Source organism: Balaenoptera ricei, chromosome 1, assembly GCF_028023285.1.
Source record: "Balaenoptera ricei isolate mBalRic1 chromosome 1, mBalRic1.hap2, whole genome shotgun sequence".
NCBI lineage: Eukaryota > Metazoa > Chordata > Mammalia > Artiodactyla > Balaenopteridae > Balaenoptera > Balaenoptera ricei.
The window spans coordinates 111,801,264-111,824,951 of record NC_082639.1 but is presented as its reverse complement, the minus strand read 5'-3'; the positions used below and the strand labels follow the sequence as shown (position 1 = coordinate 111,824,951).

The 23,688-nt window shown below is 45.8% G+C and overlaps 2 protein-coding genes across 5 annotated transcripts in view; both read left to right on the top strand.

Annotated features, from left to right (window-relative positions):
- S100A8 (S100 calcium binding protein A8) overlaps positions 1–23,688 on the top strand; it is a 148,151-nt gene that overhangs the window by 9,775 nt on the left and 114,688 nt on the right. The window lies entirely within an intron of this gene.
- Positions 6,864–23,273, top strand: S100A2 (S100 calcium binding protein A2). Of its 4 annotated transcripts, none has more exons than XM_059901847.1 (3): positions 6,864–6,884; positions 21,790–21,951; positions 22,855–23,273. In XM_059901847.1, exons 2-3 carry the CDS (start codon positions 21,844–21,846, stop codon positions 23,005–23,007), a joined length of 261 nt encoding a protein of 86 aa, XP_059757830.1. In that variant the 5' UTR covers positions 6,864–6,884; positions 21,790–21,843; the 3' UTR covers positions 23,008–23,273. The 4 variants fall into 4 exon arrangements, with proteins under 4 accessions (XP_059757830.1, XP_059757821.1, XP_059757811.1 ...); XM_059901838.1 differs by lacking the exon at positions 6,864–6,884 and adding an exon at positions 18,962–19,104; XM_059901828.1 differs by lacking the exon at positions 6,864–6,884 and adding an exon at positions 20,115–20,358.

Below are 23,688 nucleotides of genomic sequence, written 5' to 3'. Positions count from 1 at the left end.
GTGTGGTCTTGATATCCTTGTTGAAAATCATTCAATCAAATATGTGAGGGTGTATTTTTGGGCTCTCCATTCTGGTCCATTGGTCTGTATGTCTATCTTTTAAATTAGTTAATTAATTAATTAATTTTGGTTGCACTGGGTCTTAGTTGTGGCATGCAGGATTTTCATTGCGGCATGCGGGATCTTTAGTTGTGGCATGAGAGATCTTTTAGTTGCGGCATGCGGGCTTCTTAGTTGCAGCATGCGAACTCTTAGTTGTGGCATGCATGTGGGATCTAGTTCCCTGACCAGGGATCGAACCTGGTCCCCCTGCATTGAGAGCACAGTGTCTTACCCACTCGACCACCAGTGAAGTCCCTGTATGTCTGTCTGTCTTTTTTGCCAGTTCCATACTGTTTTGATTTCTGTAGCTTTATAATATGTTTTGAAATCAGGAACTGTGAGGCCTCCAGCTTTACTCTTCTTTCTCAACATTGTTTTGGCTATTTGGGGTCCTTTGAGATTCCATATGACTTTTAGGATAGTTTTTTCTATTTCTAAAAAAATGCCACTGGGATTTTGATAGGGATTGTATTTAATCTGTAGGTCACTTCGGATAGTATGGACATTTAATGATATTAAGTCTTCCAATCCAAGAACATGGGATGTCTTTCCCTCTATTTGTGCCTTCTTCAATTTCTTTCAGCAATGGTTTGTCGTTTTCAGTGTACAAGTCTTTTGCCAAGGACTTGATGTGAAGCCTAAGGTGTGGGGATGACATGAGAGATCCCGGAGGCAGCTCAGAATAGAGCTCCCTTCACTGCCCCTGGTTTGTGTCTGGAAACAAACACTTCACCGGTCAAGACTTTAGAATAGCTGGCAGGAAATGAGCTGGTGTGCGACCCCAGTTAGAGGCCTGTTTCTAGAGGGGTCTAAGTGTAAGCCTAGAGCACTGGGGACGATGCTGAGCTTCAGTGGAGGTCAGAGAAACTTAACAACAATCAAGGATTGGGCTCCAGGGCCTGGAGCCAGAGAGGCCCCAGAGGAGCAAAAGCAGCCACTTTGAGGTCAGGCAGCTCAGCTGGAGGCCTCTCTGGGGAGTGTTGGGCCCAGAGAAGGGTGGGCCTTCCTCCCTCATCCAGGAGACCAGATGGCCTGAGCAGGGCCTGAGCAGAGCAGGCAATAGGGGGCCAGAACAGGCTCCTGTGGGGGTCCCACAGTGGAGCTGAGAAGGGTCCCTCTGTCTGGCGTCTCACACTGGCCTGGCCTAGTGTCTAAACTATTGGGACTGAGGTGGTGGGTGCCCAATAAATTGCACCCACAAACCCATCTGTAGCTAGGCTTGTCATTCTATGGGGTGAGAACCTGGCTTATCTTGCCACATTAGGGTAAGGAAACTAAAGCCACCTGGGTCAGCTTTTGTACTTCCTGTATATTTGGCTTTTCTTTCCATTTCAATTCCTAGTAAGGTTCCCTTTTGGAAAATAAAACAATCCTTTCTGTTTGTTCAATGTTAAAAGTTTTAAAAAACACTTTCTCATCCAAGGCTCATTTGGTCCTCCTTAACCCTGTGAGATAAGAATCATGATCCACATTTTACAGATGAAGATATGGAAGCTCAGAGAGGTGACGTGACTTAGTCAAAGACACACTGCTGATGACCAGCAGACCTGCCACTCAGACCCCCTCTTTTACTAACTCTGTGAACTGCCCAAAGGGCAGAGGCTGTTGTCTGTGTCTTGGTCCCGATAACTCTGAAGGGTTAAGCCCCTTACAGGCCCTGTATGGTGGTTGTGGTTGCTTCTGCTGAGGACCCATTCATTCATTTATTCATTCACTCATTCAGACGGTAGTACTTTGTATGTGCCAGGTACAGTAGATACTGCAATAAAAAGAGGAGGAAATATATGTTTCCTGATTTTATGGGGCTTTCAGTTTAGAGAAGACAACAAATAACCACGTGATAACACAAACAAGTGGATAATTACAAACTGAGGTCAACTGCTAAGGGATCAAATTTACAGTAATTTTTTTTCTTTTTGGCCACACCACATGGCTTGCGGAATCTTAGTTCCTTGACCACGGATTGAACCCAGGCCACGGCACTGAAAGTGCTCAGTCCTAACCACTGGACCACCAGGGAATTCCCTATGGTAATTTAAAAAAAAGAAACCTGAATTTTAGTCTGGGAGTGGGGAATGTCATTATGGAAGTGACTCTTGAGTTGAGATCTGAAAGATGAGCAGAAGTTATCCAGGCAAAGGGAGGAGGGAGGGTGAGAGTGAAGTTGAGCGGAGGAAGTGCTACCTAGATAGAAGGACCATTATATGCAAAGGCTCCGTGGCAGAAAGGGGGCATGATGAGTTACCGAGGGAAAGTTAAGTGTGGCTAAAGCCCAAGAACAAGGTGGAGAGAGATACAAGGTGAGGCTGGAGGGGTGGGCAGGACCCTGGGGGACATGTTAAGGATTGGTAGCCACTGAATGGTTTTTTCAGCAATGTGAGTGTGTGTGTGTTTGTGTGCGCTTGAGTGTGCGACATGATCAGATTTGCACCTTGAAAAATTTCACTTAAAATTCCATTTTGCAATATGGAAAAGATTAAGAGAGGGAGTAGAGTCGGGGCAGGGAGACCAGTGAAGAGGTAATTTAATAAATAATAGCAAATAATTGCCAATTGTTACTGAGTACTTACTCTATACCAGGCATTGTTCTATTTCACATATATTAACACCCTAATCCCCACAAACCAATGAAGTAAGTACTTTTGTCATCTCTATTTTACAGGAGAGGAAACTGAGGCACAGAGAAGTTACATAACTTGCTAGAGATCATAGAACTGACAAGTGGTGGAACCCAGGCAGTCTGATTTGGGAGCTGCTGTTCTTAATGAATACTTTTTTTTTTTTTTAAATTTATTTATTTATTTTTGGCTGTGTTGGGTCTTTGTTTCTGTGCGAGGGCTTTCTCTAGTTGCGGCAAGCGGGGGCCATTCTTCATCGCGGTGCGCGGGCCTCTCACTGTCGCGGCCTCTCTTGTTGCGGAGCACAGGTTCCAGACGCGCAGGCTCAGTAGTTGTGGCTCACGGGCCTAGTTGCTCCGCGGCATGTGGGATATTCCCAGACCAGGGTTCGAACCCGCGTCCCCTGCATTAGCAGGCAGACTCTCAACCACTGCGCCACCAGGGAAGCCCGGGAGCTGCTGTTCTTAACTACAATTATCTCCTGAACTCCGGTGGAGAGAGTTGCAGGCTCATTCATCCAGTCAACACGTGCTTATTTAGTGCTCACTACATGCCAGGCACTATTCTCTCTCTATGGAGCTTGGAGTCTAGTCAGGTGGAGATATGTGAGCAGCAAACAAACAAAGAAATCATATGATGTGTAAAGAAAAATAAAGCGGAGATGAAGAACAGTGAGTTCTGGGGAGTGGTGTGGTGGGGAAATGTGAGAAGTGGATGCATTCGTGAGAGATTTAGGGGGTAAAATAGTCAGGTCTTGATGGGCTGGACATGATGGACCAGGGAGAGGCAGGTGTGCATGTGACTCCCATATTTCTGGCTTGTGAAACCAGATAAATGGTGGTGCCATTTATTGCCCCAGGGAAAACTGGAGGAGGCCCAGATTTGGGGCAGTAGGTGTGTGGATATTGCAATTTTAGTTTTAGACATCTTCTTGTGATAGTCACATGGTAATGTCAAAGAAGTAGTTGGATATACACATCCAAAGTCCAGAGAGGAGGGCTGGATTGGCAGTTTGGGAGGCAGAAACATAGATGGAAACCTAAGCATTGGGCATGGATGAGCATGCCAAGGGATAGAGCATGGAGTGAGAAGAGAAGAGGTTGTGTCTAAAAAGCATCTGCGGGCTTCCCTGGTGGCGCAGTGGTTGAGAATCTGCCTGCCAATGCAGGGGACACGGGTTCAAGCCCTGGTCTGGGAAGATCCCACATGCCGCGGAGCAACTGGGCCCGTGAGCCACAGCTACTGAGCCTGCGCGTCTGGATCCTGTGCTCCGCAATAAGAGAGGCCGTGATAGTGAGAGGCCCGCGCACCGCGATGAAGAGTGGCCCCTGCTTGCCGCAACTAGAGAAAGCCCTCGCAGAGAAACGAAGACCCAACACAGCCATAAATAAAAATAAAAAAATAAAAAAATAAAAAAATAAAATAAAAAGCATCTGCAATTCTGACACCAATTCCAATTCAATGTGTGAGATTTTTCCCCATGCCACCAAGCAATTCTCTGACACCAGCTGGGTCTCTTATAATTCAGCTCAATTCTGAAACTATCTACCTGGAGATAGCATCAGATCTACAGGTTAAGGGCTCAGTCCTACAAAACGTCCCCCCAAATTCCCCCCCCACCCCACTTCAGATACCAATTGAACTTCTGCCTATAAATCAGAGGTTCCCACTATCCCCTCTTTGGGTGCTAGAGAAGAACTCTCTTCCCCAGATAGTCACATGGCCTCTCCCTCATCTACTTCAAGTCTTTGATCAAATGTCTCTCTCTCAGTGGAAACTTCCTTGACCACTTTATTTAAAATTGAACCTCTTGGGACTTCCCTGGTGGTCCAGTGGTTAAGACCACACGCTCCCAATGCAGGGGACCCGGGTTCCATCCCTGGTCAGGGAACTAGATGCCGCATGCTGCAACTAAGAGCTTGCGTGCCAAAGCTAAGACCTGGTGCAGCCAAATAAATAAATAAATAAAATAAATATTAAAAAAAAAAATTGAACCTCTCCACAGGCTGGTATACCCTATTCCCACTTCCTGCTTTATTTTTCCTCATGGCACTTGTGACCTCTAAAATACTGTGTTTTACTTATTGTTTATTTTTTTTAATTTTTATTTTAAAAAAAATTTTATTATTAAAAAAATGTATTTTATTTTATTTATTTTTGGCTGCGCTTGGTCTTCGTTGCTGCGCGTGGGATTTCTTTAGTTGCGGCGAGCGGGGGCTACTCTTCGTTGCGGTGCGCGGGCTTCTCATCGTGGTGGCTTCTTTTGTTGTGGAGCACAGGCTCTAGGCGTGTGGGCTTCAGTAGTTGTGGCATGCAGGCTCAGTAGTTGTGGCTCGTGGGCTCTAGAAGGCAGGCTCAGTAGTTGTGGCACACAGGCTTAGTCGTTCTGCAGCATGTGGGATCTTCCCAGACCAGGGCTCGAACCCATGTCCCCTGCATTGGCAGGCGGATTCTTAACCACTGCGCCACCAGGTAAGTCCCTACTTATTGTTTATTGCAAGCACCACGAGGGAAGATTTCATTGTCTCTCTTGTTCACTGAGCTTCCCCCAGTGCCTAGCACATAGTAAGTGTAAACCCATCTAACAATGTTCAAAATAGAGTAACCCCTGTCAAGGGCCACTATCAAGTCTCTTTCAGACACCCAAGGACTGGAAAATTTCTGAAGACAAAAAGTTACAGATTCTCGGAAAAAACACATCCTGTAGAAGCACATCCAGCTTTGATACAACTCTGGACCAAAATAGATATGAACCCACCCCCTCTTTCCTGCACCTTGCCCTTTGAAGCCCAGTGAAAGACTCAAACCCCCAGCCTTTGGGGCTAATGCCACTCTATGCGTCTGGCCTCTTTCCTCCCTCAGAAAGTGAATAAAAACTTTCTTTTTTCCCTTGTTCACACTTCTGTGAATTCTTTCACAGCCCGTGTTGGCTCACCTAACAGTAAGTACTCAATATTTGTTGAATAAATGAACTTCCACATGGATGTCTCACAGTATATGAAACTGACCAAGTCCAAAAACAAACTCCTGGTTTTCCCTCTAAATCCACATCCCCAATCCCACCTTCCCATATTAACGGTGCTACCATCTCCTCAGCCGTATAAGTCAAATCCAGAAGTTTTCTTGGGGTCTTCCTTACTTCTCACTTCCCATACCTAATTGATCAGCAAGTTCTATTGGTTCTACCTCAAAAATAAATCTCAAATCTGTTCACTTCTTTCCCTCTCTAATGCCCTTCCCATCATTTCAAAACCATCACCATCTCCCCCCACTGCAAGGGCCAATCTTCTCTGCTTCCCACAAGTCCTGCCTCGATCCATTCTTGAAATTACTGCCAAGGTCATCTTTTCTGTTTCTTCTAAAAGAATGCCCATGACCCGTATCCATTAGCAGCAGCAGCAACAACAACAAATTAAGCAGCAAAATACAGAGAAGAAAGAAAAAAATTAATCACTATCCCACCACCCAGAAATAAGCATTAACATTTGTTGAATACCATTTGGCTCTCTATCAGTATAGACAGCTAGAGAGACTGATAGATAGACTTACAGAAAAAAAAGTTACAAAAATGGGACCACAATACATGTTATTTATAAAAGTACTATTTAAGTTTTACTTGTAGATAACAAAAGGGAAAAATGGCAAATGGAAAATGAACAAATTACTAAATTTTATGAAATAAAATAAATCTCGTGGGAAAAATAAATTATTTTTCATCATGAGAAATATTAGCTTGTAAAAGAGTCAGAGATAAAAAACAACTCCTCACCACCTACCAGAAAGATGAGGAAAACAGTATATTTACACTTATTCCCATTTCCCCTGCCCCAATCTACCCATTTCTGATAGTTACATTAGTTAATTTAAAAATGTCGACGTATACAGTATTCACATTCTGTTTTGTAACCATGATTTCCAATGCAAGTTTAGTCTTAGTTCTATGAATTCAGCTCTCACAAACAGACCTTTTAGCCTGGCTTCTTCATTCCGGCATCCTTTATTTGAGTCATTATTTGGTTGGTTGGATTTCAAAGGGCTCTTGGCTTCTGTATGCCCTGAGTTCTTTCAGCTTGAGACTGTTGCTGCTTGGCAGGGCATAAAATTCTCGGGTCATACATTCTTTCTCTCTGTGCCCTGTAGACATGGCTCCTGTTTGCTGCCATTGTGAGTTCCATGGGAAAATCTCGGGCTAACTGGATTTTCCTACCTTGCCTGTAGCTGGCTTTCCTTCCATGGATGCTCTCTCTTCTTTTCTTTCTTTTTCTTTTCCTACTATTTTAATGATGAAATATTTCAAGCATACAGAAGAGTATAGAAAATAGCACATTATCCAGTCATAAGCTTTGTTGAATTTGAACATTTAAAAAATATTTGCTTTAGATCCCTTAAAACAAACAAAACTTACAGATCTAGGTGAAGGCCTCCATGTGCAATCCTATATTGCACTGGCCCTCTCCACAGCTGTAGCCACTATTGGGAGGAGGAAATTTTCCTCTGCCCTTCTAGGTTCTTCTGGCTAGTCTAAGAATTAAATTGACATGAGACAGATTAACAGGAGAAAATCAAACAAAAGGTTAATAAGATGTATACATGGGCAAGACCTAGGAAAACTAAGTAACTCACCAAAATGGTCAAAACCCTCACCTTAAATACCATCTTCAGCTAAAGACAAAAGAGGAATTTGGGGGTAGTTGTTTGGAACTTCAAAGGAGAGGAAGGCAATTCAGTTGGAGATAGAGAAGCAAATATTTTGTAAATATATGTTTGCTGGGCCATGCAGAGACAATCGGACACTAGTGGGCTCTGATCTCTCCCTACCACACCTAGCCTATATTCTTTGCAGATAGCTCTGGTGATAGCTTTGTTCTGGCTTTTATCCAAATTCTTTAGGCAGCTAAGGGGGAGGTAAAAAGAAAGACTTCCTGAGTCTTATGTTTCTTAAAATTAAATTAATCTTCAAGCCAAAGAGACACATTTTGGGGTGGCACATTTTGCTCCTGAATTATGAGTTTATAGTTTTTTACCACCATCCTGAATTGTGAGTTTATGATTCCCTTGATTAAAAAAATAATTTTGATCACATGTGTACATATTCCTAAGCAATATGTTATTTAGTATTGCATGTTTTTGCACTTTACATAAATAGTACCATAATGCATGGATTCTTCTGCAACTTCCTCTCTTGTTTTATCCATATTGATGAAGTTCATTCATTTACCTTACTGTGTCATATTTCATTGTTTAAATATGCTCTAATTTATTTCTCTATACTGTTGATGAACATTAGGGCTGTTTTCATTTTTTTTCTGTTTCTTTTAAAACTATTTTATTATCTATTAATTAAAATTCTTATTGTATTATAGTAAGAAAACAGAATCTGTGTAATAATGATTCTTTGAAATTTATTGAGACTTCTTTTGTGTCCTAGAGCTTATTCAATATTGCATGATCCACATGTGCTAGAAAAAAATGATTATGTTCTCTTTGTTGGGTATAGGATTCTATATATATATACCAAATAGTTTGAATTTACCAATAACATTATTCAGCTATTTTATGTTTCTGCTTTTGTTTTGTCTCCTTGATCAGTTTCTGAGAAGAGTACATTACAATTTCTAACCATAATTTATTTATTTCTTCCAGTAGTTTTGTTAGCTGTTGCTTTATATATTGTGAGGCTATATTATTGGTGTTTTAATGTTCATGATGTTTGTATTTTCTTGTATTATGTTCCTCTTGTCTCATATTTTTTCATCTTGAGTTCTCTTTTATCAAATATCAAAATTACTTCCCTGATATTTCTAAACTTGACTTTTTTTTTTTTTTAAGTAGAGGGAAGGATTATTTATTTATTTATTTATTTATTTATTTATTTATTTTTGGCTGTGTTGGGTCTTCGTTTCGTGCGAGGGCTTTCTCTAGTTGCGGCAAGTGGGGCCACTCTTCATCGTGGTGTGCGGGCCTCTCACTATCGCGGCCTCTCTTGTTGCGGAGCGCAGGCTCCAGACGTGCAGGCTCAGTAAATTGTGGCTCACGGGCCTAGTTGCTCCGCGGCATGTGGGATCTTCCCAGATCAAGGCTCGAACCCGTGTCCCCTGCATTGGCAGGCAGATTCTCAACCACTGCGCCACCAGGGAAGCCCCGCTGATATTTCTTATGCTTTATATTTGCCTGGTGTATTTTCTCCTGTTCTTTTATTTAAAATATTTAAAATTTAAACATTTAATACATTTTTCTTTTAAATGTTTCTCTTGTATGCAACATACTGCTGAAAAAATTTTTAAACCCAACTTGGGAATCTTTGTCTTTTAACAAGTATGTTTATTTTGTTCTTTATTACAGATTCCTTTATAATATTAGGACTTATTCTGACATTTTAATTTTCCATATACTGTGCCTTTTTTGTTGTTTTTTTCTTTCTTGCTTTCCAACAGATGGAGCCAACTTTCTTCTTATATTTTAAAAGTTATACATTCTATATTTTTACAATGTTGTGATTGCTTTAATTTAACTCCATGTTCCTCCTTAGAATAATTTCTAAATGTATCATTCATTTTATATTTCCCTTAATAGCAAAAGTACTTTTTCACACCCTCATATCCTTTTAGTCTTGCCCTTTCCTCTCTCTCCTCTCATCATCTTGACAGTGCTTAAAATTCAGGTTGATTCTTCCTTTGTGTAATTCCCCAACCAAAGGCTAGCTGTCTTGTCCCTCAAGTACTTTTCCTCAAGCCGATAATAAAATTTTGTGCCAAGTATTTTTTTTGCAAATATAACCTGCAGCAACTGGAGACTTTGCTCTCCAACCAGCCATTTCATTCTCTCTCTCTCTCCCTTGCCCTTTGGCTTTTTAAAATAATCAGTTTTATTATATTATTTAACCAATTTTACTCTCCATATCTCAGGCATCATCCTCATTTGTCTCTCTTCTTATTTGAGTACCTTCTCTAAGAGTGTTGTTTTTTTAAAAAAATAAATTTATTTATTATTTTTGGCTGTGCTGGGTCTTTGTTGCTGCTCATGGGCTTTCTCTAGTTGTGGTGAGTGGGGGCTACTCTTCGTTGCGGTGCCCTGGCTTATTGTCGTGGCTTCTCTTGTTGCAGAGCATGGGCTCTAGGCGCGCAGGCTTCAGTAGTCGTGGCACCTGGGCTCAGTAGCAGGCTCTAGAGCGCAGGCTCAGTAGTTGTGGTGCACGGGTTTAGTTGCTCCTCGGCATGTGGGATCTTCCCGGACTAGGGCTGGAACCCATGTGCCCTGCATTGGCAGGCGGGTTCTTAACCACTGTACCACCAGGGAAGTCCTCACTCTCAGTTTTATCTGGGGGAATCCTGGTTAATCTGTTTTAAGAGTTTGGGCCTTCAAAGTCATTTTGTTTTTATCAAGTACCTCAGGCCATTACCAGTTTAGCACCACTTTTTATGCTAATTTCTTATTTTGAGATTTTCTGAACCATGCCACTATACAAGCTCCCTTGTAATCTCATTCTGCTGGTGAGAGATTTTTCTTTCAGGCCATTCTTTCATTAAGGGAGCAGTCCTTTGAGGGTCTTTGCTTCATGTAGGGGGCTTCTCATTTCCCAGCTACTTGCAGATTTAGACTCATTTCTTTTCCATTGGTCCCTAAAAACTGAAACCCTTTGTTTCCTGAGACTAGAAACCACCCCTTCCCAAGGACAGCTGCAGCATTAACTCATGCTTACTACTTGGTTTTTAGTTCTTCCTTTGCTTTGGGTCTCCGGGGATTTCCTTTACTTTCTTTTGAGCTTAGCTGTGAATTAGAAAAAGTATGACTATTACATTTTAATCAGATGGAAATGGAAGTCTAATTCTTTTTTCTTTCTATTTTTTAAAAAATTGAAGTATAGTTAATTTACAACGTTGTGTTAGTTTCAAGTGTACAGCAAAGTGATTCAGTTATACATACACACACACATATATTCTTTTTCAGATTCTTTTCCATTATAGGTTATTATAAGATATTGAGTATAGGTCCTTGTTTACCTATTTTATATATAGTAGTGTGTGTATGTTTATTTGAGATTATTCTTGTTTCCTGATGTAAGATTATATTGCTATAAACTTCCCTCTTAGAACTGGTTTTGCTGCGTCCCATAGGTTTTGGATCGTTGTGTTTTCATTTGCCTTTAGGCATTTTTTGATTTCCTCTTTGATTTCTTCAGTGATCCATTGGTTGTTTGGTAACATATTGTTTAGCCTCCATGTATTTGTGTTTTTTACAGTTTTTTTCCCCCTGTAATTGATTTCTAATCTCATAGCTTTGTGCTTGGAAAAGATGCTTGATATCATTTCAATTTTCATAAATTTACTGAGGCTTGATTTGTGGCCCAAGATGTGATCTAGCTTAGAGAATGTTCCATGTGCACTTGAGAAGAAAGTGTATTCTGCTGCTTTCGGATGGAATGTCCTATAAGCAGTGTGTGTATGTTAATCCCAAAGTCTTAGTTTATCCCCCCCCATCCCCTTTGGTAGCCATAAGTTTGTTTTCTATGTCTGTGAGTCTATTTCTGTTTTGTAAATAAGTTCATTTATACCATTTTTTTAGATTCCACATATAAGTGATATCATATATTTGTCTGACTTCACTTAGTTTGATAATCTCTAGGTCCATCCACGTTGCTGCAAATAACATTATTTCATTCTTTTTTATGGCTGAGTAATAGTCCATTATATATATATATATATATATATATATATATATATATATATATATGCCATAATTCTTTCTTTTTTAACACAATGACTTCATCAGAATATGTCTTGGTTTTGGTAGTTCTGGATCATTTTTTTCCTTGGAATATGCTGTGTGCATTAGATTTGAACAGTCAAGTATTTATTTTAGATTAATTTATTCTATTTGTTTTGTTCTCTTCTTCAGGAATACCAATTATATATTGGTTGGATTTTTCTGTTTTCCACATTTCTCCTTCTTACCATAATGATATTTTCATTGTTGTGCTTTTCCATTTCTTTTTTATGATTTTCTTAAACCTATTATTATGTTCCTGATTTTGTTTTCCACTGTGTTTATTCTATTTAAAAATATGGTCTTCATCTATGTAATGATTTAATTTTTTCCTTTTATTTCTTTTCTGAAGTCTTCTAATTTTCCCTTTTCTTTCTTTTGCTGTATAATCTTTTCTTAGAATCTTTGTATCTTTTAAAAAAAGTTGTTTTTAAAAAAGAGGTCATGTTGCATGAAATTTTCTTAAACATTGTCTTCTCTGATTATTGTTTACTTTGAATGGAGCTAGCTATTGCCTGAAGGATGGTGTGCTGTAGAGTGGGGTGGGAGTGTAGTGGGCTGGGATGGTACCTGGTGGTGTGTGGAGGCACATATCTCCTTTCAATTTTTGGCATTTGTGAGGTAGGGTTGCATCACAGTCAAACTTGGTGGTGTACGGTCTGACATTCTCTGCCTCCTTTCCTGCTTTACCCCAGTTCATTCTGGTGGCATTCTAGACTAGGAGGCCATGTCACAAGGCAATAGGAATGTCATGCCAGCATGGTATCTTCTTAAGCTATCCCTTCCCTGTTGTCCTGAGGTGTCAAACTAGGTCTGCGCAGGAAGATCTCTCCTCAGCGAGACCTCTTTTCAGCTTGTTCTCAGCCTCAAATACCATTGCTTCAATCAAAGGGACATTGGTTATCCTTTTAAGGGGGTGTTCTCAAACCCAGGGGTTTGAGCAGCATGTTTCTGCTTTCATGTAGGGCCCTTGCTCAGATCCACACATAACTGTATTTGGCAGGTGCCCTTCATGATTTGTGGTTTGGAGTTATACCAGTTTCATTAAGCATGGTCTTTCCCTCCTCTACATTTTGTTTTGTTTGATTATACTTAGGGAACTTCCAAAGTGGAGAAACAAAAAAATATCTCTACTCTGCCATTTTTCTTTTTTTTTAATCATATATTTTATTTTATATTATTATTATTATTATTTGGCTGTGCTGCACTACATGCGGGATCTTATTTCCCCAACCAGGGATTGAACCTGTGCCCCCTGCAGTAGAAATGTGGAGTCTTAACCACCGGACCACCAAGGAAGTCCCTACTCTGCCATTTTTCATTGAAAGTACCCCAGAGTCATGTTTAAAACCTAAATTAGGTTATGCCATTCTATTACTTAAAATCCTTCCATGGTTTCCTATTGTACTTAAAATAAAACCCAAACTCCTTACATTGGCCTACAAGGCTCTGCATGACTTGACCCCTCCTGACCTCTGCAATTCCATCTTATGCCATTCTCTCCCTCGCCATTCATGCCCCACCCACACTGGTCTTCTTTTGCTTCTTTCACACCCCAAACTCCCTCCCATCTCTGGTCCAGTGCCTGGAATGCTCATCCTCTCTGCCCTGTGTGGGGAACTCCTCATCCCTCAGGTCTCAGATGAAAGGTTTCCTCCTTAGCAGGCCGTTTCCTGACCACCCTACCCAGGTGATGATCCTCTATCATTGCACACACTGGTTTTCATTCATAGCTCTTACTACAACTTATAATTTACATTTATTTCCTGTCTTCCTCACTTGATTACATGCCCCACCAGGGCAAGGGATGTGTCAGTTTTTTTCCACCAATGTACCCCCAGGGCCTAGTGCAGTGTCACTACATAATTAACCTTTGTTGTGTGCATGAATAAATAATGAATCAGAGAGTTGTACCCTTGAGAGCCACACTGGAGTTTGTTTATTTATTTATTTTTAAAACTTTTAATTTTATATAGGAGTATAGCCAATTAACAAGGTTGTGATAGTTTCAGGTGCACAGCAAAGTGACTCACCCATACATGTGCATGTATCCATCTTCCCCAAACTCCCCTCCCGTCCAGGCTGCCACATAACTTTAAGCAGAGTTCCGTGTGCTACACAGTAGGTCCTTGTTGGTTATCCATTTTAAATATAGCAGTGTGTACATGTCAGTCCCAAACTCCCCAACTGTCCCTTCCCTCCACCCTTCCCCCCTGGTAACCATAAATTCCGTTCTCTAAGTCTGTGAGTCTGTTTCTGTTTTGTAAATAAGTTCATTTGTATCATTTCTTTCTAGATTACGCATACACACTGAAGAGTTTAAATGATGTGATGGTCAATGGAGAGACCCAGAAGTTTTTTGAGCAAGTAGGGGATAGAATGGATAGCTAGATAGCTACGATCAGAATGGATGAAGGGAGAGAGCGGGGTCCCAGAAGAGATCGGTCAGGAAGTTGCTCTGCCAGGACAGCTGCGGTGAGCCTCTAGCTACAGGCACAGAGAGGAAGGGTCGGCCAGGTGAGGTTCCGAGGAAAACCCAGCAGCCCTTGGTGTGTGTTCAGTGAGGACCTGAGCTGGAGAGGCTGCTTGGCTGGATCTGGGGTTCTACAGAATAAGGCAGGATGATGCCCATGTTGGGGCTTGGATGACCAGGGGAGCAGTGAGAGCCTGGGACTGGGAGGGTGGAGCTGCCTGAATGCAGATTCACACCCTTTCATTTTAGGAGTTGTCTAAACTGGGAGGGTGATGATGTTGTGAGAAAGAGGGAGAGAGAGAAAAGAGACAGAGGGAAGCAAGCAAGAGAGAAAAGGGTATGAGACTAATGTCAGCCCTACCAGCAGGGGTAGGGAGAAGAGGGACCAGGGAAGTGACCAGAAAAGCAACTTTGGACGGAGGAGAGGCAGGCAGTCTGGGTGACTGAGGAGTAGTGCTCTGCACCCAGGCCAACCTGAGTTCCAGTCCTGGCTCTACACTTAATCCCCTTACCTTCTGTTTCCTGATGTCTTAATCACAGACATGCCCCACATCATAGGGTGGTTGGGAGGATTAAATTAGGTAATGTATGTGTAGTACTTGAAACAATGTCTACACAGAGTAAATACTCAGTACACTTGAGTTTCTTCCCCTCTACCTGACTGCTGCCCTCTTTCCATCTTAGAATCAGATGTTTATCTAGCCAGAAGCTGGGCAGGTTCAGAAAGTCTTTCTTTATTACTTCACTTAGGGATGATCTTGTTCTGAGAGACTAATTCTTGTGCATTCTTACGACTGTGTGGTTAAACACAAACATTCTAGAAATGAGCTCAATTTCTTCCCAGAAGGAAAGTTTCTGTGAGAATCCAAATACAAACCAGAGGCTGGTTGGTGAATAAAGAGCCAGGATAACTGGAGGTGGATGATCTTAACATCCTGAGTAAGTTGGGATGGATGATGTGTGTATCTACCCCCATGTAGGGAGTCAATTTCCTTATCCATGAGATGGGGTATGGGGAGGCATTGAACTAGGTCAGCCGAGGTTGTCACCAAACTCTGCTATATTTGAAGTGGGTCCTAGATGTTTTGCCAATTATACTGGGGAAAACAAGATCATTTCCAAGCTAGGAGAATGAATGAAGCAAATGAGCAGATTTTCCTCAATTTTAAGATTTTCTTTATTAGTTTGTATTAAACTGTTAACATCTGATACTAGCAGATGACAAAATGAGGGCTCAAAAAACTTATAAATGTTGACAGGGAAACTGGGAGTAGAGTATCATCCTTGTGTTTCAGTGGATGTGAGAGTTTTGATCATGGTTTTATGTTGCTGACATGTCAGATGACCCCATCTCAGCAATGACGTTGATTCTAACTGTATGTCGTGGTTTCTTCTTCTGTTGTATCTAATAACATTCACTGAGTGCTCACTAGGTACTTTACATGCGTTATCTCGTTTGATCTGTGAGGTGGGTGATAGTATCCTCATGTTACAGGAGAGGAAACTGATTCCTAGAGGGAGGTTAAGTCATGTTTGTAAGGTCACATGGCTAGTCTAGTGACTGCGGTAGTTTGCTTCCTTCTTTTGGAAAGAGATCCTTGACTGTAGGCTGGGTACCTGACCACGCTGGCCATTTATAAAACCCTGACTCCCTGGAAACAGGGATTGGTCCACAGCTGAGTACATGAACCAGGCAGGGCCAATCAGGGCTCTTCCTGAGATATACGGACACTGGGTCTACAAAGCTGGAATAGTCTGTGGCCACGTTCCTTGTTATACAGAAAGACCCTGCTATAGTAAGAGTGAAGCCAACATGCAAAGAGAGACAAACAGTGATGAGAGAAGGCTGGATGGATGGATGGGTGGTGTTGAGTTCCCTGTTCTAGCCCCCAAGGCTGTGGTTCATTGATCCTGTGAATTATCACAGTGATTCTTACCAGTTATGTGACAGAATACATCCCCTTTTATCTTCAGTGAGCTTGCCTTGAACTCCTGTCTCTTACAGCTGAAAGATCTTGATCAATAGAGCTAGAATATGGTGGAGTCAAGATTCAAACTCAGAATCTAACGTCTTAACTTCTCTGCTACAACGATTTCCTAGTATTATACATTGATCTCTTAGAACGTCTCTCTTTATTTTTTAAAAAAATCAATCAATTAATTAATTTTTGGCTGCATTGGGTCTTCATTGCTGCGCGGGCTTTCTCTAGTTGCGGCGAGTGGGGGCTATTCTTTGTTGCGGTGCGCGGGCTTCTCATTGCAGTGGCTTCTCTTGTTGCGGCGGAGCACAGGCTCTAGGCACCTGGGCTTCAGAAGTTGTGGCTCGCGGGCTCTAGAGCGCAGGCTCAGTAGCTGTGGTGCACGGGCTTAGTTGCTCCGCGGCATGTGGGATCTTCCTAGACCTGGGTTCGAACCCGTGTCCCCTGCATTGACAGGCGGATTCTTAACCACTGTGCCAACAGGGAAGCCCCTCTTGAGGATTCTTGATGATTGGACGTTATAGGGGAGGTTTACCATTGTGACCACCTGTGTTTAAGTCATGCCTCATTCATTGTGTGAGCTTGGGAAAACTTCCCTGAGCCTCAATTTTCTCCTTTGTAATGTGGGGTAAGACTGTACCAATTTCCTGGGATTGTTGTGTAAATTAAATGGGATGATATACGGACAGTTACCCTGCACACAGTAGGTGCCCCATAATGTCAGTCCGCACCCCTCCAGCAAAGGGAATGACAAATGCATTACACACAGCAGATCCAGAATGACCCACACCCAGTGTGATAACGCAGGTTCTCTCATGCTGAGCAGGCTGTCAGGGGATAGTAGATAAATTATTTCATTCAGTTTGTTAAGAGAAAATATCTCAAAGTAGATTTGCGGGGGTGTGGGGGGGAGAAGTAGAATAAAAGGGATCCTTGTAGTGAAAAAGTTTAAGCTCAGAGGTCGGTGCAACTCCCCCAAAGTCGCACAGTAAGTCAGGAGAAAGCCAGGGCTTAAACCTGGGGCCCCAACAGCAAGACTATTTCCCTTCCTGCCAAGCTGCCCCCGGGACAGTGGGCGGGTTGGCAGAGCTTGACAGTGTTCAGCACCTCACTTCTGCCACCTAGTTCCCTCCTGCCCACTCCCTGTGGCTTTTAAACAGTTTACAGAAGTCCACCTGGCCTGGAAAAACTTCATACATCAGGCAGGTGTGAGAGGTGTGGGTGTGGGAAGGCTCGCTGGAGAAGAATCAGCACTGCCTTCTCCTGCCTGAGTCAGGAGCAGGGCAGGGCAAGAACTGGCAGACCCCGACAGGAGGGAGGGAAAGGAGAGCCCAGAGACCAGCCTGCAATGACATGTCGCAACCACCAGGAGGCATAAACAAGACAGGCAAAGCCCAGGAGCCACTGGTGGGAAACCTCTGGCACCTGGAGCTGGGGCGAAGGGATGGACGGAAAGCAGACACCCAGCTTCCCAGTCTGGGCATGGGCACAGTCACTGCCAGGATGTGCCCACTGCCTGCCTGTGTCCTGGCTTCTCTGCCTTCGTGGAGAAGTGGAGAATGTAGAGCGGGATTGGACTCTAGGGGTCGGTCTATCCAACCCTCCTGTTCTGCCAGGAGGGGGAGGGAATTGCTCTAGATCACACAGCAAGTTAGTGGCAAATTATGTGATTTTCATCAGTCTCAGGAATATGGCCCCTTGATGGGCACTGACCTGGCCTCAGTTCCTATTTAAGGACAGGTGTCCAGGTAGTGCCCCTAGCAATCAGTGGCACTCTTGCCCTCTCTCTCTCTCATCTTTCTGGTCTTCTTCTCTTTTCCCTCACAGTCCCTTTGTTTCTGTGACTTTATTTTTCTCAGACCTTTTCTCCCAGTTTCCGTCTGTCTGCCTCCCATCTCCATCCCTGTCCGCTGGGGAGTTTGCTCTGCTCCTTCCCTCACTGGGTCCCGGGAGGGAGAGTGATGTTTCCTGCAGTCACTTCTCAGGGACTCATCGCTCTCCGAAGCTCCGTTTTCCAACCCAGTGTCTCAGTTCCACTCCTGGGATCCAGAGAAGTTATGATTTGGTAGCATAATCAGTGATGTGATTTGGGGAGGTGGGAAGGCCCCCTGGCTCCTAAATACTGCCCCCAGCACGCCACCCCCCATTCGGTAACCGTAAACTCCCGGTTAGCACCTGGTGTGGGCAAGACCCTTTGCTCCTGCAGTCCCTGCCCTGTGAGCTCACCATGTGGGAGTGAGGGCGAGAGAAGACGAGTACACGAGTGATTCAGTGGAGAGCAGAATGCTCTGAGCACACAGGACAAAGGGAGTGCTTGGTATGGGACAGAGCAGGTAACGACAGAATCTGGTTGGCCCTGCGGCGGGCTCCGTGAGGTCGGGGGCATTAAACCGGCCTTGGAAGGATAGGTGGGATTTCAGCAGGAAGGGATGTGGTGAGTGGGCACATTCTGAACAGAAGGATGAACTTGAACAGAGTCTTGGCCCCCCCCCCCCGCCAGGTGCACGTAGCCCCATGTGCTCAGGCACAGTGAGCAGGCAGTTAGGGGATAGGCAGGGGAGGTTGGAATGCAGGTGGGGGGCCAAAGCCTGAAGCACTTCACTGCCAGCAAGAGCCATGGGGACACCACTGCAGTTTCTGAGCAGAAGTGGCGTCTGCTGAAGTCCTCAGTTAAAATGGAAGAAGTGCTGTAAAAAGCAATGCATTGCACCCCAGTGGTCTTTAACCTCAGGGTGAACGACTTTTATTCCAGGCTCGGCCTGAAGTAGGTTTTGATGGGGGAAGAGCAGTAGCACGAGGGGTCCAAGTGCCTTGGGGAGGAGGGACACTGGGTGGTTTGCAAAGGCGTAGGAGAGGATGCTGGGGACCCTAAGGCCTGACTTCATCTACGCCGCTCAGGTTGCCTCCACGTCCCACGGTGGCCCGCAGGAGGACAGCAGCCTGGCTTGATGTCTGATCCTCTGTGGGTACTCAGTCTGAGCTTCTCTGTGGTATCATGAGCCAAAGCTCCCCGGGTGGGCCTGATGATGGGTGTCTGTGCCAGTGCTCTCTCCTCCCAAGCTGGGTTGGGATTTCCGCCTACTGCCCTGGGACTGCGGCTGCCCTGGCCCTGGGAGAGGAGGGCGGTGCCGCTGAGTCACTGCCTGGGCATCTGGGCCTGGAACCACGGGTGAGTCACCTAGGACTAGGGGTGTTGGGGGAGGGGAAAGAAGCTGGTGGACATCTGGAGGGGGGAGGGGAGCTGGGCCCACAGGAAGTGCGGTGCCGGACGGGATTGGGGCAGTAGGGGAGGGGGGCCTGGGAAGGGGCAGCGTGAAGCCTGCTCTTCTCTGAAAGCCCCTTCCCTGGGCTGGGTCCTGAAAGGCCTCAATGTTTGCCTTTCTCTGGGGAGGGGCCTGGAGGAGTGGGGTGAGGGAGGCTGTGGCCTCACCCAGGCCTGGCCACCGGGCTTGGGGAGCTGTCTGGCCCCTCGTCACCTGTCCACCTCCCAACCTGAAGGAGGCCCGAGTTTTCTTCTCTCCCTTCAGCCCTCCCGGGGCTTCCTTACACACCACAGACCGCTGCTCACCCCAGCTGACTATAACAGAGCCATCTCCACCTCTCACTGCCTTCCTGCTTCCTGCCAGACCCCCTCCTACCCAAAGGGGCCTTTCTGGGTATGTTTAAACATACCCACTTTCCTTGTTACATTATTGAAAGGTATTCTGGTTCCGGCTATTAAAAGTAACTTTGGGGACTTCCCTGGTGGTCCAGTGGCTAAGACTCCGCGCTCCTAATGCAGGGGGCCCACGACCGATCCCTGGTCAGGGAACTAGATCCCGCATGCCACAACTAAGACCCAGTGCAGCCAAATAAATAAATAAATATTAAACCAAAAAAGTGACTTTGTCTCCCTCGTTCCCTGAGGTGACCCCTGCCCTCTTCTTCCTGATGCCCCCCCAGTTGCCTTCTGGCTTCTCCAGCACACATACACAGGCCTGTGCAGTCCCAGCGGGCACCTGCAGCCACTGACGCACCAGTGAGCTGTGGCTCGCAGGCGTGTGTCATGAGAACAAAGCCTGGCCTGAGTCACCAGGCCCTGCAAACAGGGGCTGTCTCCCCTGCCCTGGGCCCAGGCTACCCCTTCCCCATGACACCTCCCACTCCCCTCTGTGGCCTGGGTGGGCCTGGGGGAGGGGGCTGCCCTTGGCTGGCCTAGAGCTCTCCCCGAGTTGAGCTAGGCAGCTGGCAGTGCAGCTGGCAGTCTCTGGGACGGATGGGGCTGGGAGTGGCAGGAGACCAGGCTTTGGCAGGATCAGGTTAGGGCAGGTTTGGTTTCCTTAAAATACAATGTTGGGGGCCAGTGGGGCTGGCATATAAGTCCCCACTCTGGGCACCTGGCCCTTGGTTTTCCTTCCAGGGTGTCTCTCTGCTATCAGGTCTGGTGAGTACCTCTGTCCTGCTGAGGGCTGGGTGGGGCCGACCCCCATGGGTCTCTACCTTTGTCCCTTTGTCTTTTTTTTTTTTTAATTTTTATTGGAGCATAGTTGATTTACAGTGTTGTGCTACTTTGTGCCGTCTGTCCCTTTGTCTTGATCTCTGTCTCCTTCTGGCTCCCTTGGTGGAAGAGGCCTGGGGCCTCTGTGGGTCTCTGCATCTGGGGGGACCTCCTGTGAAGTGTCAGACTGAGGCCTTTTCCAGGTTCCTCTGTGGTGTTTAGGGGTTACTCTGAGGCTCTCTCTTGGGTCTTGCAGTCCGGCTGTCAGTCTAGAGGCACTTCTTGGGGCTTTAAGCCCAGGAGTATGAAGCATGCATGGGGTGGGTGGGGGTAGGGTGGGTGCTTTAAGGAGGATCCTGGGTTTGTTTGGATTTTGTTTTTGTTGTTTTGCAAAGTCCTGGATTCCAGCAGGACTGAGGAACAAGAGCCAGGGATCTCGAGCACGCGGGCCCGCCTGGGTTCCTGCCCACTGCTTCTTCCTGTCTTCTCCTACCTCCCGAAGGCAGGGCTGGCAGGATGGGCCGGGGGCTCTTCTCGCTTCTGGTGCCAGCTCCTCTGGCCTCACCCAGGGACCTGCTTAACCCTCCAGGGGTGGTGTGACCATTCTCAGAGGCAGAGCCTTGGAAAAGATGACCTCCGAGGTCTGTCCTCGGTCTTAGATTCTGCCCTGATCCCAGGGCACTGGGCTTTTAGTTTCTTTAATTCCAGTCCCAATAGGACGCTTCCTGGTGGGGGGGCGGTGTTCGGTTGCCTCCACCCTACCCATGCCCTGTCTGCATAGAGCCAGCACCCCTGCTCAGGGGCCTCCAGTATGAGGGGACACACATTCCCTACCCGGTGAGAGCCCCTCGTCTGAGGGAGGATATGAGCCCGCCCAAGGGAGCTTCCAGTTAGATGGGAGAGCGACACCCTCTGGCAGAGGAAGGAATTGACTCCTCGGGGAACCTCGTACCCTTGGGCCGTAGCCATGGCCACTGCCAGAGCCCAGCGAGCCCCAGTGACTAGCCCATGGAGATACCCATCTCTGCAGCGCTGGCGCAGAGCCCACTGGCCTGTGGAAGGAGCTGTACACAGAGGATCCCAAATGGGACTCTGGCCACCCTGTCATTTCCTTTCCACAGATGCGCAAAGAGGGGAGCCCTGCACTCAGGGGTGGGCCCCAAGTGTGATGGGAGGAGACATGAGGCCCTTCCAAATACAGACGAAGGTCTAGCATCTGCCCGCAGCGTGAGGTGAAGGTATGGCCCCTGCCCAGGGAGCCTTAGGCCGAGCGGGAGATGCAGCCCTGCTTGCCCATTCAGAGAGGGGCTTGGAGAGGCAGTTTGGGGCAGAAGTGGGTCCTGCAGGCTGGGCTGAGGCGTCTCCATTACTTGCCAGCCCTGCAGCCCCAGATCTAAGATGTCCAGTCCTCTGGAGTAGGCGCTGGCTGTGATGGTCACCACCTTCCACAAATACTCTGGCCAAGAGGGTGACAAGTTCAAGCTGAGTAAGGGGGAGATGAAGAAACTTGTGCACAAGGAGCTGCCCAGCTTTGTGGGGGTGAGTGGGGCCGGCCTGGGACGGGGAGGGTCCTGGTGTGTGCATGCAGGGGCACAGGCTGAATCTCTTCTCCCTTCCTTGAGGGTGCCTGCTGACGCAGACACCAGGGTGGGATTGAGCCCTCCATGGCCTCACTGGAGTGAGAGTGAGGCCCGTGTGTGAATGTGTGTGTGAATGCTCTATTGCTGGCTTTCCCCGCAGCTTCCCAGAGAATGGGTGTGCTGTCAGAGCCCAGAGAGGGGAAGAGACCGGCTCAAGATTACACAGCTCTCATGTGTGATCTCTCTCTCTCTCTCTTTTGTTTTCCATATTTATATGCCAAACTAAGAAGGTGTGTAGGGAGAGAAAAGCCCAGCTAAGACACGCACCCTGAGATATTTTGCAGAGGAATGCCGTCAACTCTCAACTTGCCCCTCACCCTTCCCTTGCCGACTCCTGGATAATCCCAAAGTCAGGTCTCAGGCTTTGAACATATGAGGCATGTCCTTCTCTCTTTAAAAAAATTGTTTTGGTCACACTTTTCTAATTTGGTTTCATTTTGTCTGGTATGAAAAAGAGTTCGCCTTTTTTGAATTCACTTTTCTGGTCATAGGGAGTGGTGGTGGCTTCAGAAAGCTTTAGTTTCCTCCTCAGCAAGCTGGGGGTAGTGCCCACCTTGCTGGGCTCCTGTGGGGAGTACAGCAGATCCTGTGCTTAGGGAATGCCTGACGTGCTCCCCACTCCCAGCAGGGGGCGCCGGAGATGCCCACTGATGCACTTCTCTCTGTCCTCACTCACCCGGCCTCCTAGTGGCTCCCAGGGCCTCCCTGCCCACCACATAGCTGGCTGCCCGGTGTGGAGGGAGAGCTGGGCTCTGACCCGGGAGAGCAGCCTGGTGATAACCCTACTGTCTCTCACTTTCAGAAGAAGGTGGATGAGGAGGGCCTGAAGAGGATGACCGGTGATCTGGATAAGAACAGGAACCAGGAGGTGGACTTCCAGGAGTACGCTCTCTCCCTGGCCCTCGTCACTATCATGTGCAACGACTTCTTCCAGGGCTCCCCAGCCCGGTCCTGATGTACAGCTCGTGGTTTCCCACCGTGGGTCTCTTGGGCCCAGGAGGACTCTCTGCCTTTTTTAGTTTTATACTCAGTAAACATTTTTTGCTTGTTGACAAAAAATTTTAATTGCTTTTAATTTAAAAGCAATATTTTAATTGCTCAGTGATGCCCTGTCACCTGGCTTGGCTCAGTTAAAGACTCAAAGCTTCTTTTGTTTTGAACTGTCTCTATCCCTTTCAGTCCAAGATGATATAATGCCTTTAAAAATGTTGTGGGCTTCCTGTGTACCAACTTATAATTCACTTAATTAGACAAAAAAACATATTTACAAATTTCTTTGAGACTGGCCCTCTGTACCTTAGAGTTAGAGAACTGTTAGAAAATTCCCTTATGATTCTTAAAGGCCCTCTTGCCTGAAAGAGACACACTGCTAAAATTATTAGAAGCCTTATTGGTGTTTTTTGTTTGTTTTTGTTTTTGGCTGCGTTGGGTCTTCGTTGCTGTGCATGGGCTTTCTCTAGTTGTGGCTAGTGCGGGCTACTCTTCGTTGCGGTGCACGGGCTTCTCTTTGCAGTGGCTTCCCTTGTTGTGGAGCACGGGCTCTAGGCATGCGGGCTTCAGTAATTGCAGCACACGGGCTCAGTAGTTCCGACGCATGAGCTGTAGGGCGTGCGGGCTCAGTAGTTGTAGTGCACAG